The 17,049-nt window shown below is 37.2% G+C and overlaps 2 protein-coding genes across 3 annotated transcripts in view; one reads left to right on the top strand and one right to left on the bottom strand.

The window, feature by feature from the left end:
- pds5b (PDS5 cohesin associated factor B) overlaps positions 1-13,965 on the bottom strand; it is a 26,472-nt gene extending 12,507 nt beyond the window's left edge. For both annotated transcript variants that reach the window (XM_055051582.1, XM_055051583.1), the window contains exons 1-8: positions 13,893-13,965; positions 5,486-5,613; positions 4,629-4,832; positions 4,381-4,467; positions 3,551-3,648; positions 2,541-2,667; positions 1,794-1,874; positions 1,566-1,706 (exon numbers count right to left, since the gene is read on the bottom strand). In XM_055051582.1, coding sequence (XP_054907557.1) covers positions 1,566-1,706; positions 1,794-1,874; positions 2,541-2,667; positions 3,551-3,648; positions 4,381-4,467; positions 4,629-4,832; positions 5,486-5,593 — 846 coding nt within the window. In that variant the 5' untranslated portion in view covers positions 5,594-5,613; positions 13,893-13,965. The remainder of the gene's footprint in view (positions 1-1,565; positions 1,707-1,793; positions 1,875-2,540; positions 2,668-3,550; positions 3,649-4,380; positions 4,468-4,628; positions 4,833-5,485; positions 5,614-13,892) is intronic.
- zar1l (zygote arrest 1-like) lies at positions 10,852-17,049 on the top strand. The gene is made up of 8 exons (XM_055051272.1): positions 10,852-10,954; positions 13,692-13,802; positions 13,934-13,993; positions 15,140-15,293; positions 15,525-16,212; positions 16,325-16,417; positions 16,488-16,562; positions 16,651-17,049. Exons 1-8 carry the CDS (start codon positions 10,852-10,854, stop codon positions 16,792-16,794), a joined length of 1,428 nt encoding a protein of 475 aa, XP_054907247.1. The 3' UTR covers positions 16,795-17,049.

Raw genomic sequence — 17,049 nt, 5'->3', positions numbered from 1 at the left:
GTCTTTTCACAAGAAGCATCTTCTGATTTTGTTGTTGCAACAATATATTTAAAAATAGGAAAAGAAAAAGGACAAAAAATTGAGAAAAGAAAAATACAGCCATCCATAAAAATGCTCATTTCAGAATTTAATTGTTTCAAATTAAGCAATATTTTATCTTTTTTTTAACAAAAGCCCTGAAAAGCCTTTTACTGGAGCAGCCGACCCCTGACACAACATTAGGTTAAGGTGGAAGAGACCAAGGGGTGGAATGGGGTTAAGCCCCAAATGTGTGTTTCATGGGTAAATATTATAATTCCAATTAACCCACTATTTACTCACTCTTGTTTTTCTCATTGTTTCCAAACATTTCTTCACAAGCTTTAGCACCAATTTTTTTTTCAGGTGTGAGCATCAAGGGCAGTTAAAGTGCATCCTACTCACTAAACACACTACTTAGCCAAAAAAGTGCCACCACAGAAAAAAAACAACTAAAAACACTTTCTAATATGTTGTTGGGCCACCAAAGTTTGATCAGAGCACACACTCACTGTGGCATCGTTTGGATAAACTGTTGCAGTGTCACAAGATTTTGCACTTACTTTATTTACACCAAGGCCTTATGTCAATAATGGGGAGTCTGACCACAGCAATGGGGTAGAAGTTCGGATGGCCTGATCCATTTTTCCTCCTTAACCCTCTTAGGCTCAAATTACTTGCAAAGACTAGCTAAGTTGTTGCAAATCTGCAACACCTGCCTGGAGAGGGTTAAAAACAATGGTTCACCACTTTTCTTCCAATTATTTTTACTAATGCATTAGGCAGTTCTTAACCCAGTTTTAATAGTTTCTGCTCCACTAATTTGGAACAAACTATCAAAAAGCAGCAAAACAGCAGAAACAATGACATCCTTTAAGTCAAGGCTAAAAACTCACCGGTTTAGTTTTATGGAGTAAAGCACTTTGAATTGAAACTGAAAAGTGGTACAAACTCAACCATTCTTAAACAGAAGCATTTTCTCCCTGGTCACATTTTGTGTCTTCCTACAAGGTTGTTCAAGAAAAGAGAAGCTACAAATTGTATCATCTCAGATCCAATAACTTGCTTCCCACTGGAAGATAGTTACTCATGCAGTAATTATCCAAAAGGAGGCTTGGAGCCATTTTTCTAAGTTAAATCTAAGTGGCAACTTTTGGCGAGGCAGTGTTTTCTGCTTGCACTCAGAGCTTCCACAGCATTCCACTTAGATTGAAATAGCTGAAAAAAATCCTGCATCAAAGTTGATAACTCCAATTTGATGTATTGTTCAGCTGCATAGCCCAAACTCCTTCCTTGCAACAAATGAAAACATCAACCAGCTATAGGTGACTTATAGTGATTTGACTACATCTCTCAGTTTTAGCACTCCTCTGTCAGAAAGAGCTGCAAGCAGAAGCAAGAACCAGCTTCAGGCCAATAGTCAAAATTCAGACGACAAGCATCCCAAAAATGTGAAATGGAAAATCTCATTTAGCTGCTACACAATTTCTATTGAAGCGAAAAGGTTTTCCTCTATTATAAAGCCCAAATACTACACTTGAATGTACCTTGAGTTTAAATTCCAGCTGAGGCAGCACAGAGAGAAGCAGATGGCTGTCTATGTTGTAAAGTTCCAGGATGAGATCAAACACATGTTCAGACAGATCACTGACTGACGTCTTTCCCAGCATCAGCACCTGGTTGAAGAACTGGAGGGAAAAAAAGGGAGCGATGAATGAGGTCCAGTCAGTTTATATTTATAATTAAATGTAAATATCACAACTAAAATATCTTACATTAGTGATGTAAGGTTCAATAGCTTGAGCGGTCCTTTTCAGCAGAGCTTTGGCCAGGTCATACGCCTGTTTATTCAAATTCTAAACAGACAAAGAATAAACAAAAAAACATAAGATATTAAAGAAATATCTACAAAGTTAAAGGTGAATATGTATCAAAAGGATTTCTGCTTCAGCAGGACAACTTCAGCTGCTTTACTGCTTCTCACCTGCAGGGGTCTCACTGAACAGCAAGGTATGGAAAACTAAGACTTATTACAGCCAGTCAAGTTAAGCAGCCTACCAGCTGTCTCTAGTTGGGTCGATAAACCTTGGATACTGTATGAATTTGGGAGATTAAAACCAAAGTCGTGCACCATGTTGCACCAGACAGTTGGGTTTACTTCAACGCTCTGCATCTCAAATTATTCAGAAGGCTCTCACCTAGAGACAGCCTCCTCCAGCAGAACTAATGAGAAAGATAATGCATGTTTACAATCCTCTGTTGTGATTCTGCAACAATAAAATTTGAGAGAAAATCCCCCTTTTTTTTCTACATTTGTTCCATTTTCTAAATGTAGCGGCAGAAGCCATAGAAACTATGATGCATCTGGGTTGTGGAAAGTAAATTATTACTTCCAGCCACCATAATAAACTTTGCTATTTGATGAACTGCATGTCAACTTGTTCTACTATTCATATTGCCTCCAAAACTATATCAATATTGAATAAATAAAAGCACTTTGAGTGCTGTACACATGCACACACCTTATGCGCCGGTACCAGGTTGACTAAAACCGTGTCCAACAGCTCCTGCGACACCGTGTCTCCCTCACAGATAATGGAGCTCATCAGATCCACCATATGCATGTGCACTTTCTGGTTGTGGCCGTTGCTATGAAGAAAAGACAGAGAGCATTAGAGCACAACATAATATTTTACTTACCTTTGAATCTAATCACATTTTTACTTTAAAAGTAATACAATAACAAGCAAAAAAGGGCTAAATGTCAAGAACATTTGAACATATGGGGTTATTGTGAGCTCAAACTGCTGAATTCCTTATCAGAACAAATATAAAACTAGTGATTCATGGCTGCCACCTCACTAAGTTGTAATTCTCATTTCAGTTTAACTGGGTACAAAACCACTACTTTTGCAACATTAATCTGTAACTACTTTACAGCATGTCATGATACAGATTTAGTATTATTTGCAAAACAATAAATACTTTCTATGTTTGAAGATGCTCTGATTACGCAGAGGGGAGTAAGGGTGTGCAGACTTGTATCTCAGCAGGAGGCCAAGCTTGTTCCCCTGATTTGTAGCTCAGTGACTGGATTTCCACAGCCATTAGCTTCTGTTCAGCACAAGTATCACTTTCAAGCAGACTCACACACATGTGCGCACACACACAGAAATGTGCAAGAGCTACACTCACTAACGACTTCTAATAATATTTTAAAAGAAAAGACTGTCTTTACATTTTTCCAAAGCAAGAAAATTAGTAGTATTGGCACAACGTTGACACAGGAAGACACCTTTTTTCCCCTTCCACTGGCAAAAAGCCAGATCCAGTGCTGCAGAATTGAGCCCTCAAGGTTGTGTTCAGCAGAGTGAAATTGAGAGGAGGGGGGGTTGAAAGGGTGGGGAAGTGGATGGGGCACCAAAGAGAAACGTCTAGACTGCTTACTGCGCTGCTTCCAATCGGGGCAGCAGAGGCTAAAAACAGACAAAAACTAAAAGCTGATGGCGGCGACTTTTAATCAAGGACTTACTTTATGACCTGGAAGAGCGTCCTGTAAAGCTGGGTGAATATTTCATTGCTGTCTTCAAGCTCAAAGCAAATGTTGTAAGACTTCACCCAAGCTATGTTCTGGACAAAAGGAAGAAGAGGTGTGATGTTAGGAACAATCCTAAACAATCCAGAGGAGGAGGAATCAGGGTTCCTCCTCATTTTTCTGGAGCCTAATTAGCATCCATCTCAGCACAGTTGAGAAATAATCAAACTGCACAATTAAATTCATACAGAAATTTATTTTGAAGTCAGACTTTAAAATAATAAGCCCTACAAAAATCACATGGAGGAATTGATGAAGAAGAAATGGATGAATAAATGAAAGAAATATAAATGGGTGATTGTTTTCATATTGCTAAATCTGAAACAAAATACCGATACAAAGTAAAAAAGAAAAATGGACACAATTTAACCTCCTGAATTAGGGCAAAACCAATAAGTAGTTGACATTTCAGCAAATGTCAGCTTTGACCGACAAGTAAATTTTAATAATTTGTTTTTCTACTATCAATTATTTTGACAACCTTAACAGCAATAACAATAAACATATCAATACATCAGTTTGCTTTTAGTTGAAGAGAAGAGAAATTTGGGCACAGTGAAATGCATGCAATATATAAAATTTCTTATCGATTTGTTGTTCACAAGTTTACCACCCCTAAACAGCATCTGCTTCATTAAGGAGTTCATTCTGTTATAATTATGTCCTTAAAACCATTGGCATTGAAACAGCTCAAATTAAAAATTTATTTTCACAGAGCAAATGGCAAATGGTAAATTTTGCTACTGCAGCAAAGAAGAGCCACACACCTCCAGTAAGTAGAAGTATCTGTTGAACTGAGCGCTCTTCGTATCCTCCAGTCCTTTAAGCTGTCGTGTTATGAACATAAAAATGTCCTGCAACACAGAAACAAATACACAATGACTCCGACTGGCAGCTGGAAATATTAGCAAGCAGGCTGAATGGTGGAAAAACCTGAAAAAACAAAAATTAACAGAAAGAAGTGATTGAATAGTAAATGCTTCGATGTGGCACAACAAAACCTTCGTCCACAGACCTTGAGCTTATCTGGAGAGGTGTAGGGAGCTTCCGGAGCATAAATCCTGAATATGTCTGCTAAGCAGCAGGCCACCAGCAGCCGCACATCTTTGTCTGGATGTTTGAGAAAGAAGTCTGAGGCCAGGTGAAGGGCCAAGTTCAGGTAAAGCTCCTTTTCCTCCTCAGAGTCCTGGTCCATGTCCATGAAGGTCTTCACAACCATCTGGGTAGCAGGTGAAAAATAGAACATAGAGAGAAAGCAATGAAAACAAAGAAACAATTGGCTTTGTTGAGCAGATAAATAGGGGATCAGGTGCACATTTTTTTAGTGTGAGCTTATTATACAAATTTTTCATAATTATTTTTGGCCTTTTATGTTGAATTTTTGTAAGTTGTAATTTCTATCGATTTAGTTTTTCTTTGGTCAGTTACAAAACACTTAAGTCTGTTCAGAACCTAAATATGTAATTAATTTTTATTTGCAATTGTTTACATTACTTTGGTAACTTTAGACGCTCCCATTGAGAACACACCGGATGGCGTGGTTTAGGAAAGGTCTTTAGTTTAGGAAAGGTCTGGTGTGATGACAGGAGGTTTTTGTAAAATTATTTTCTCAAACACTTTTTGAACTTGAAATTTCTGATTAACTTAACTTTCACTTACAGCTTTAATTTTATTGTTTCATCTATTTTTGTTTTTCCACACAATCAAGTCGAAAGTGCGTGCAAGAACCAAACCACATCTTGCCACCCACGGCCTTTTTTTTAAATTTTGGAACCTAGAAGACCGAGACAATAATGGTTTCTCCATCTTAAAGAAGAGCATTCATTCGTGCAGGGAGGCCATAAGCAAAACACAGCAGGGAGAAACACTGACCTTGAGCCTGCGGACCATTTCCTCTTTGGAGATTTTGTCAGAAATCTCCTTGACCCCCAGAGGGTAGGTGACCTTCCCATCTGTGGCTCGAGCTTTAGAGTGAGCCATCCTCTTTAGCTCTTCACTGCCTGGAGATGGAGAGGGAATGGATTGTATTAAACCAGAGAAGAGCGCTGCATGCAGCAGGTGTGACAGAGACCACTGAATGAGGAAAGAAAAGCCATGAGAATAACGTTAGCATGGAAACCAAGAATATTCTTTGAACTCTTTAAAGCTTTCCAAGAAATCTGCAGCAAAGAAACCACTGAAATATTCAATAAGGTATTCATAGCATGGTAATGGCTTTTTTACAGGCTTTCAAAGTCCAGGATGGAACGGCTGCATTTAGAGAGCAAGGCTGGTTTTTCACTCAGTGCTGATAACATTGTCCTCTACATATCACCGCCAGTCTCTGGGAATAGAAATGTTTGTAGATTTTCATATGAAAGGAAAAAGATCCAACTGGAAATTTAGTGCCCTGCTTATCGATAAGTCAATAAAACATGTTTTGCAGGCTTTATTACATTACATAGCAATTGTCTCAATTTATTTGTTAATTTCCTCTTTCATTTATATTTTGCTCAAATAAGAGATTGATTTGTGCTGTTTTTATAGCATTTTATTCAAATGTCCTCCAGATCTGAAGACATTGAAACCACCATGGATGGGCAATAAATTCTCTCAAAGGGCCACATGAGTAACTATAATTTTATTGTAGGGCGTCGGAAGTTTAATCTTTATTAACAATCATTATGAACCATCTGAAATTTCTTTGTATTTTTACTGCAAATAATTAAAGTTTATATTTCAGTGTATGTCAATAGGATCACTAACAATAAAAGTAGAATTTATAATCCATAAGTAGAATTTATAATCCAATATTCAGCAATAGCATCATAATAGCATTTTCTATATTGTCTGTCTCAAAGGTTTTCCTTATGAAATCAGTTTGTATGTGAATAGCTATTTAACTAAACCCCACTTTTACATTTCTGACCTAAAAATAGCAGCTGAAAACAAACCTGACCACAGCTATCAATTGAGCAATCTTCAAAGTCAGTTAATCAGAGGTGTAATAACCTTATTTCTACATTATTTTATTAAATATTAGTTATTTATAACTAATTAATATATAATTTCTAACATTATTTTGGAGGGTGATGATGTCTCAGAAAAGCAACATAACTCACCCGTTTTATCTTTCATAAATCTTTCATTTAAAAACCAAAATGATCAATGAGTGGTATCAAATCTTAAAACTGAAACACAGCAAATAAAAGATGTAAAAATTGTAAATAAATAACAATAATAATAAGATGCTTATGCAAACAATTTGAAACAAAATGCAGAATCTCAGAATTTGCTAATATCAGCCAGCAGGAAAACTTATGCAGATGTTTCTGGAGTCTTTTGGCCGGTGTCAGAATAGGAAAGCGAAACATAAAAGGACTGACAGTCATGTACTTTAAAGGTGATGTCTGTGTCAGATAATAATTATGGATCTTGTTTGGTATTGATTTGTTGAATCATTTTCATTCATTCATTGCACACTTTTGGTTAATGAATATAATTACAATAGGAAAAAGTGGAATTCAGAAAAACAAAAATGGAAAACATTAAATATGGAGGGGGGTGGTGGGAAACAAAATTTGAGTTTTATATGGTTCTAAAATTCTGCTTCCTTATTCAATTTTTATCTTTCCATCCAGACTTGGAAAATTATTAAAACACCACCAGATCGTTCCAGGCTTTTTTGCAGGACTGCCAATGAATCCGACAATTAAATTGCAAATTCTGGCACCTTATTTAGGAAAAAATAATCTCCAGTCCTATTAAATTTCACTAAGTAGAAAGCATAAGAACTGGCTCTGACCAAAATTTTTGAAGACATAAACTCCTCAATTCTATGAAGAGAAAGATTTCTAAGATGTATGACTTGTTCTGGACAGAACCAGAAGACTGACACTTTGGAAGAAAAAAAAATTACTTGACAAAATGTTGTGATTTATTATTCCTTAAGTTTTTATAATCTTATGAGATGTATGTTTATCAACATAGATAAGTCATTTTATAGCAGTGTATGGTTATCAGTAGTACCGGTGCTCACCTGGAAGTAGGCAGATCAAAAACTTGAGAAATGATTCATCACTAAAATAATCCGCAGTAAAGATTAAGTATGCAGCTCAAAAACAAGGCTGAAGCAGCTACAAGCAAGCATGATGTCTGTACTATGAAACAAGCTAAACTGTTCAAAAGAGTGCTGCGTCTGAAGACATTATTGGAAAGTTAAGTGGAGGGAAAAAGTCCTACAACCCTTAGATGCATCCTATTGTTAGATTGTATATTTGTATATTTACTAAAGCACTTTAGACAACAAAAGTCATATATGCCTATTTTTGTCATTTGCTCTTTCATCACTGTAACATTTGGCATTTTGGATTATATTCTTAGTGTTTGATTTGAGAATCTGCTGCTATGAGATTCTGTCTACCTGGTTAAATTAGCATACAACACATTAACATGTAAATTAAGAGTTCACAACACTTGTCGTATATTATTCAACAATTATTGCACTCAAAACAGTCTTTGGTGTTATGACTATACACACACTGATATTGTGATGACTTGCCATATATTGCGTGACCCTAATTTATTTCTTTTTTAACTTGCAAAATGTATTAAATTTGTATTTTTGATACAAGTGTACGTTCAAATTTTACACATTTTCACCCAAATGTCCTATAAAAACTAACCAAGAGAAGCTGCACACAAATTCTGTACATGCGTAGAACAAATTTACTTTTTTCAGCTTTTATTTTCCTAAGAATATCAAAACAAGATTTACCCCCAAAACAAGTGAAGAAAATCTCATCTCTAATATAATCTAATATAAAATACAACCAATTTTTCCAATAATTCTTTCACTTGCCAGATTCTAATCTGATGGAAAAATCATTTAAATATGAATTACATTAGGCCAATCTTCCCTTTTAGGAGCCTCTGCCTTATAGCTATTCACCATATGCATAGATCAGCTCATCTTGTTAACCTTTCTATCCCTCTTTACATAAAAGTCAAATGTGAATGAAATAATCACCCTCAAATCTTTATCAATAAAATTATTTAAATCCTGCCACATTTCCTCCAACATCTTGTATATTGGTATTTTTTTGTGCTGGTGTAATAAAATATCTTAAAATATTCTTCCAGCCAAAAGCTCTCAATGAGAGGGAACATAATCTTTTCCGCTGTTGCTCACATATTTCCTCCCAGTTCTCCTCTGAAGCCTCCAGCTTGCTTCTTTAATTAAGCTAGCTAGTTTTTATATTCTGTGTACAATTCAGAAATTAATTTTCCTCTTACATTTGCTTCATTTGCTACATCAAACATCAAAATTACTCCAGATTCCAACTCATCTAAATTAATATTTAATAGTTTCTCAGTATAGTGCCTCAATTTCAAGTACCTGAAGAAGTCGTCATTATTTAATCCATGTTTGTTCTTTATTTCCTCAAATGGTCATGTAGTATTTTTCTTAACCAACTCCTACAATATATTCAGAGCCTTTCCCCAATTACTGGATGTCTTGTCTGTTCCATTAGGATTTATAATCTGGTTAATCAACAATTCAACTCAGTATTTTACTCTGTGACAACCCTAATGTCAATACTAAGTTATAACACATTAATAATAACTAATTAAATTAATTTCAGAAAATTAACCTAAGCAGTGATCTCCCTTAAAATTTGCAGGACCTAACATATTAATAATCACACATTAACTAGCAATATATTGATTCACAAATACCAAAAGAGCAATATGCTTGAGTAAAACCCAAAAATAATGGAAAATATTCAACACTATTGTGTTCCCATCATTCTAAAGTGCTTAAAAATAAGCCTAATAAAAATTTTGATGGCTTTTCTCAATGAAATACTGAAATTGTTCTTTTGCCCAGCACGAGATATAGTAAATGTATTGTAGTACAATCAATTGAATCATTTTGATGATGATGAATCAGTTTGATGGCGAATGAAGGCAGTGATCCTTTGAAGTGTCTGATCCAAACCCAAACCTAGGCCACTCATGGTGCTTTGAAGTCCAGGCTGCAGGTCTGCTGCCAGGCTTTGTTTGGCATTTTTATAAAGGCCCAATGTTACCCACTGACAAACATATGTAATAAACAAAATACTGAACCCAAGTTTTCTAATTGGACAAAATATATTGGCAATAAAACCTCTTTTATTGCAAAGTAATTTAACGTTGTTGCTTTAAAATGTTTAAATGTATGTTTGACCCCATTTCAGTTGTACAGCCGTCTACTACAGCACTGCGGTGTTTTATGTGATGTTTAAATATGTTAATACTTTTTCCTGGTGAGTCACCAAAGGTAACAAGACAGGTTCTGCACGAAGCCTGGTGCAGCAGGACAACTGTTGATGTGCTGTTTTTATTAAAGGCAAAAGTCTCTCTAGCAACAGATTTATTAAGTTCTGATATTATCTTTCACAAGTCAAGTCAGAATACCAAGTTGTTTATCTTGTCAGCCAACTGCAGTTACTTGAATGTCTCAGAGCTGCTTCCTGGATGCCAAACATAATTGCAGCTTTTGGCTAGAAAATATGTATTTTCCTCAAATAATGACATAACACAAATGCAATTATATGTTCAGTCCAATTTCTGTAAAGCAAACTAGTTTGTTTAGCAATTTTATGTTTTTTAACACTGAAAATTGTGCTCCATTACAGTGAAACTGTTTGGGTCAGGAAGATGTAATACACATTTATGAACCGCAAGTTCTCAGAATTCTCAGTAGCTGCCGTCAAGCTTCAGCAAACACACACACATGCAGAGACCAACACACACGCAAACACACACCATTGGAAATTGGCAGGCGGCCAAATTGCTGGATTGTGACCTTCTTTTCCACCCCACAGCTGCTGCCAAATCTGAGTCCATCGCTGCACCACACAGACACACACCGAGTGTCCGGGCAGCCAATCAGAGCAGATTATTTCTCAACTTGATGTGAATGTGTGGCTACCATCCATGAGGGAACATTTCACAAACGCAGCAGTAAATAACCACAAAGGGACTGGCTATACTCCTCTCCTAACATCCTGAGCTTGGGCTACTTTAGGCTCATTACTGGTTTATCACAGTTAAACATATTTAGCTCCCAACAGAGGGCTTTGTACCCTATTACTCTTCTACTCTGCCAGTTCTGCTCATTTTAACACCACCTCCACTTTAAGGACTCAAAGCTAACTCGTTTCCAAATTTGAATCTCGACAGAGACAGATTGGTTTTAACCCGGTGGGTGGGCAATGGAAAACGAGAGAAAGCCAGGAACAAGAGTGAAACCTGGACACCAGCTGGATGGAAAGGTGACCTCAGTGACCTATATGTGGAAACAAACCAGTGGAATGGGTAAACTTTGTCAAAGAGCATTTGTAGTTTCAAACTAAAGACATTGGAATATAATTTTCTGCAAAAATCAGCCAAACAAAAACAACCAGGGTTTTGTAGATGAAAAAAATAAGTTGCATTAAAGCAATAAGTGAAGGGAGCTGAATGTTGGAAGAAATGCTTTGTTTATAATAAATCCATGTGTTTTGGACGTCTGCCTGCAGAGCATTCAAAACAAACCAGTCACAACTGTTGCTAGGCTACTTAACCATCATGAATACTCAACTGCATCAGCAGCTTTTAGAGAAGACTGGAAATAAATGATCAGCTGTACATTTGGTTAGATTAAAAAAGAGCAAACTAAGTGAGAACCAAACTGTAAAATCACCTTGTGGTAGACCAAACACCCTGACTTTCCTGAGTTATAGCAACAATTATTAATATTTGTCATCCTGCATTTCCCAGTTTTCAGAGGAATGCAAATTAGCCATGATCCCTTGATCATCTCTAACCTGTAACGAGAAAGTAAAATTCCCAAAAGTAACTTTAATAAACTTTGTTCAGTCTCTTAAAACATCAACAAACAGTGTGTTCTTTGGCTCCTCTTCAATATTTTAGAGAGTTGTGCTTTGATGCATGAATGGGGAATAATATTGTTTTTCTTTCATTTACTGCAGACTTCAAAGCTGCTTCTATGAATGAACATCCCTTTATTTAGTCAATGTCTGATTTAGCTAAGATTCAGCTTGTAAACAAAGCATGTCAGACATTAAAGAATAACAGAAATCTGTATCGACTAGTACAGCTACAGCCTGACTGAGATCTCTCCTGCAAGCATTTAATGAGGAAAACAATGTGCTATGAGCAATACAGCATACTAAATTGTAATTGTTATTTTCAATATGTCTAATACTGCCCCTTGCAAATGACTGCTTTGGTGCAACATTTAGTTGGCTCTCTCATTTCAGATCCATCCAATTACAAACTATTTGGCAATAACAAACGCTCATTGCTACTTTGAAGGACTCTGTCTTCTATGACAACAGGAAGGGGATGAGGAGAACAGGAAAAAAGAGAAGTGAAAGAAAAATGTGAGTTAACCAGAATTGATTATGATCACAATGTTCAACCACATCACTGGAAATTAACAGAAAAGTATGTACAGTTATAAGAACAAACTTGTGTTGAAATTAGGAGAGCAATTTGGCAGTTTGGAAAGTTACATCTCACTACTCAATTGAAACAAAGTTCACACAATTTTTTACATCTCAAATGAAATTGGCCTGGAACAAAGCAATAAAACCCTGACTGCTGTATCTACTTATTCTTGACAATCAATGTGAAAACATCCTGATCATATAATTCAAATTTCCAAACAACCTCTAACTATAATCTTTGTAAATAAATCTCAAGATGACAGCTGCAAAAAAAAAAAAAACAAAGCAGCTGCTGAAAGTGGTTGTCAAATGATCAGCATGCAATGTCTAGATTACTGAAGTCTCCTTTTTATCATGGTGATTTATTTGACTCCTACTTCACTGAAACCAGTTTCTGGACAGGTAAATATTTTCGATAATTAATTCATGAATGGTTGTTGGATATGCAGGTAAAAGGTGACCACAATATATAACAGTTACATTCACTATATATTTTCTTTTCTATTTATAAAGTTTATTTTCCTATCAAGCACAGTACATTTTTAAACGTGCACATTTCCAATTTCCTTTATTTTAGCAGAAACATTTATTTTCCTCTTATCACAGGGGAATGATAACAGAAAATATACCAAAGACATACTATTTTATGAAAATAGTATTTTCAAAAAAACAGTATGAAAATTATAAAATACAATTTTATTTAAAATGTGTACTTTTTCTCTTTTCTGCATACTTTCTAATAAGCATTTTGTGCATAGTTTATTTTCACAAACATATTTACAGTATTTTATTATACTTGTGTTATTCTCTAATTTAGTTTTCAACAATAACTTTTATCACTTTATACTGCAGCATTTTCAAAGTTTTCTTACAGCAATTGATATTAGCCTGAAACTTAATGGTTTAAAATGAGTGCTGTAACTAGTGTGACGGCTCATGCTGTTATAAAAGATCCTCCTCCTCCTCAGCTAACTTTGGAGTTTGACCAATTAAACCAGGATGCAATGACCAGGTTTGGTAAAGCCCAGCTTTCTTCCGTCATTCTGGACTACACTACTTCTAGTGCCCAATGGTGCCAACTTTCGATAGCGCAAACTCCAACATAAATAAATAGTTTTCTATGCGTTGACGTTACTGCCCATCCGTACTACCGCAAAATAACGCAGCCATTATGAGCGATAAAAAAGAAAGAAAATCCTCCCACAATAAAGGCATTACATCTAAATACAAACAGCATCATTTTCAGTAGGTTTACAGAGAAACGGGCGACGCTTTTAAGCAAAGACGTTATTGTCATTGCATCACAGCAGTATGTATGCGGACTGCTCGGTTGCTATAATGTGGCTAACACAATTAGCTGCTGTTAGCTTGTCGGTCTGCACACCATCAACTAGCATGGTAGAGCTAACATTAGCAGCAGCAATCTCAGTGACAGAGGGCGGATAGACAGTAACAAAACACCCCGGCTAACTACCGTTATATGGCGAGAACTGTCCCGTTTTCAAGCGTACAACTAAGACGGTACACCATATTTTCACTGTGGTGACAGTAAGCTAGCCCAATAGGCTAATATTATCCCGGCTAACCATTTTACGGCGCAGGACCAAGTCAAAGTAACACGGAGAATCGAGACAAGGGAACCGAGAACACAGGAGAGGAAGGCGGGCTGCACTCCTCCGTTCGCCGCATGGAAATCAGACCACCCCGCCGCTGTAAACTCGCTCATATATTTTTTCAGATGCGGGAATAAACATAGAACTATTCCACGATCTTCCGAATTTCTCTATTTGTGCATTTCTTACCTGTAAGCGTGAATTGTAATAAATCGTGTCCTCCTCTGCAGCTCTCTTCCCCCTCCTAGCTCCAAAATGGCGCCAATATGCTTTAGATTCAGTGCCCATGGGTACAAACTATTGATGAACGTGTGGCGCCACCTAAAGGCGAGTCCTAGTAGTTTTACTGATACGTTCAAATGACACTCGAATCTATGTTAATCTCAGTTCAAATGTTTATATAAATAATACAGATAGATTTGTACTTGGTATTCTATAAAGTAGTGACTACATATAACAACATACGTGTTTTGAAAAACAAGTAAATGAATTGTACTTGTATAAAACTTTATCAAATTCAGAGAACCCGAAAGCGCTTGAAACTAGTGGATAGCCAGTTTTAAAATACAAAAAACTTGAGCAGAATAAACAATATTATAGTTTTATGTGGTAGCCCTGTTTAGGAAAAAATAATGATATTTTTATTTTGTTTTGTAACATTCATATGAACATTTGTGCAAGTTTATTTGAATTTCTGATTTTTAAACCTTGAAGCCCAATAGTGTTATAAAATAAATTTTTATGTTAGTATTATAAACGCATAGAAAAGCAATAATTAATCAATAAAAACCACACATACTCTTATTTCCCTCAAATAATCATAACAATGTCATTTGAATGCTAACTTTATTCTGCAAAATATTCTACAAAGCACTCTCCATCTTTACCTAAGAATCCCTGCCACTTTGAGGGCTTTCTAACAAAGGAACACCACTGTTCATGTCATCTTAAAATATTTATTGTTGTGCCACAGACAAGCCATTAAACTATTCATATTTTACATATTTAATTAAGCTAACATTTGTATGTTTTAACCACATAAAGCTACTATATGTTTGCATACATTTTGCCAACAGACATATATTTTAAGTGTTTCTACAGAAAACATCCACTGGCTTCCAGAACCTTAAAAGAAAGGCGTATTTACACCTTTCTTTGTGTGCATAGGCACACAAAGACAGATGACCTTTAGGGGGCACCCTAACACCATATATATGTGATTTGAGCTCTACTGTAGACGCATACAAATGGAGGAGAGACAGAAGTGCCAAATAGCTGGAGCTAAATACTCACCAACAAGGGTCAGCAAGGGTTGTATTTCACATGACACCTATAAAAAGTTTATATCCCTGTTAAAATGATGCTAAACTTCCAAACTCTCATCTTCAAATCCATCATCGCATCAATATGTGCATCAATATGTGCACCCTGAGAAGGTATTGGCTACAATATTCCATCTCTACACGACCCAGAGACACAGACAGGATTTCAGCCGACCTCCTCTCAGTCTGGACAGTTTGGTGTCCATCAGTTCAACGACCTCGCCCCACTGGAGCAGTTCCTTCTCCACAGTAGTCAGTCTGCAGAACAGTAAAAGTCTTTTAGTCTACAGCAAAAGGCAATAAAGTTCTTTCTAATGCTAAACTGTTACCAACTTGTTCACTATAAATATTACTGTTACCAACTTTGAGTTTACGTTAGTAATTTGTCTGTATTTTAAATTTGTATAAAACCAGTTTTAAAGTTTTTTCATTGGGTTCCGATAAAAAAAAAAAAAAAAAAAAAAATAGGCTCATAATTTGCCTTTGGGTGGTTCTGAAGAGTTTTGGACCGTTTCAGCTCAAACCCGCACACCCAGGCATTAATTAAGCAATCAGTGCCTTCCAGACCGGATGTGTATAAATCCCACAAAGAGCCTCTTGCACCTGTCTCATGGCTCCAGGATGGAGGGGTCCTGTCCACGTTCCTGCCCTTCAGCGGCTATGGAGCTCCCCCAGCTCAGGGGGGCAGCTGGGGGAATGGAGAAGGCCGTTTTATCATTATTAAGGCCCCCAACTACCTGGAGATCTGCAAACCCATTTACAGTTCACCTCTACCGCCCTGCGGGAAGGTGAACACCAAAGAGTGCGGCGTGCAGGTGAACGCGATGGTGGACAAGGTGGTTCAGTGTTCTTTAGGTCCAAAAACGCTGCTCTACGTCGAACATCCCGCCTCCTGCAGCAGCTGCACGACGCATGACGAAAGCCTCGATGTGACCAAAGCGGAGGGCGAGGCGTTGTTAGGCACGCCGCCTTTGGGCAACCAGCGTTTCCTCAGACCTGTGTCCATCTACTCGCTTGTGTTTGACCGCAGGGTCTTCCTGAAGAGTCTCAGCGATGGCGCTGGACAGGATCCACTGGAAGCTTCTGGCCAAGCCAAGTCTGATGCTGACACGGATCACAGTGGCGAGAATTTAGAAAACGGCTTCAAGACACCGATTCCTCGATCCTCCAAGAGCCCAAACTTTCAGGTGGGTTTCGGACAACTTGTTGGATTAAAAGATCCGAAATGCGTCAAGTGGCACCTTCTAAAATCCTATATATGATGCATCTTCATTTGTATTTATTAATTTACCTTTTAAGTTCCTGGAACAGCGATATGGCTTCTTCCACTGTAAAAAGTGCAACATCCGGTGGGAGAGTGCTTATGTTTGGTGCATCTCTGGCTCCTATAAGGTGAGTGATCAGCTACAAACTATAGCATACTGCAGATTTCCATGAATCATTTTAGCTATTTTTTCATTAGGTGTACTACAAGCAGCTCTGCCGAAAGTGCCAGGTGGGGTTAAACCCGTACAGAGTGGAGTCTATAGTCTGTAAGGTACAGCACCTTTGCCTGGGTTTGGCATCAAAGGTTTTCTGTTTGAAGAGTTCAGAACATAAGCAGATGATCTTAACTATTTTTGCAGGGTTGCTCTCAGACTTGCTGCAGCTGTGAGAAGAAGCAGAGACGCATCAACATGAAGAGGCCTCATCGTAAAGACCTGTGCTGTCGCTGTAAAGACATGAGGCTGCCATGCGACGCCACATACAGCTTCAAATATATCGTCTGAGCCGACTCCATAGTGGTTGAATTTCATTGCATGGCTTGGGGTTTTGCTCAAGTCTGTCACCGGAAGCCACCCCTTACTTGCCTGCAACATGCTTTGACCAGCTGGATTGTCTGACAATCTCAAATTGCTAGAGGGTTCACTCTGGGTGTATGGGTTTCTGTAAAATGCAAAGTTAATAAATTCTAAGTTGCACTTTGTAGAAATGTGAATGTTGGGGGGTGAGTCAAGAATACTGGAATAAAAGTTTCTACTGAA

The sequence above is a fragment of the Poeciliopsis prolifica genome, unplaced genomic scaffold (assembly GCF_027474105.1).
Source record: "Poeciliopsis prolifica strain line A6 unplaced genomic scaffold, Auburn_PproV2 SCAFFOLD033, whole genome shotgun sequence".
Classification (NCBI taxonomy): Eukaryota; Metazoa; Chordata; class Actinopteri; order Cyprinodontiformes; family Poeciliidae; genus Poeciliopsis; species Poeciliopsis prolifica.
Note: the sequence above shows the minus strand (reverse complement) of the source record. Positions and strands in the feature narration are given on the sequence as shown.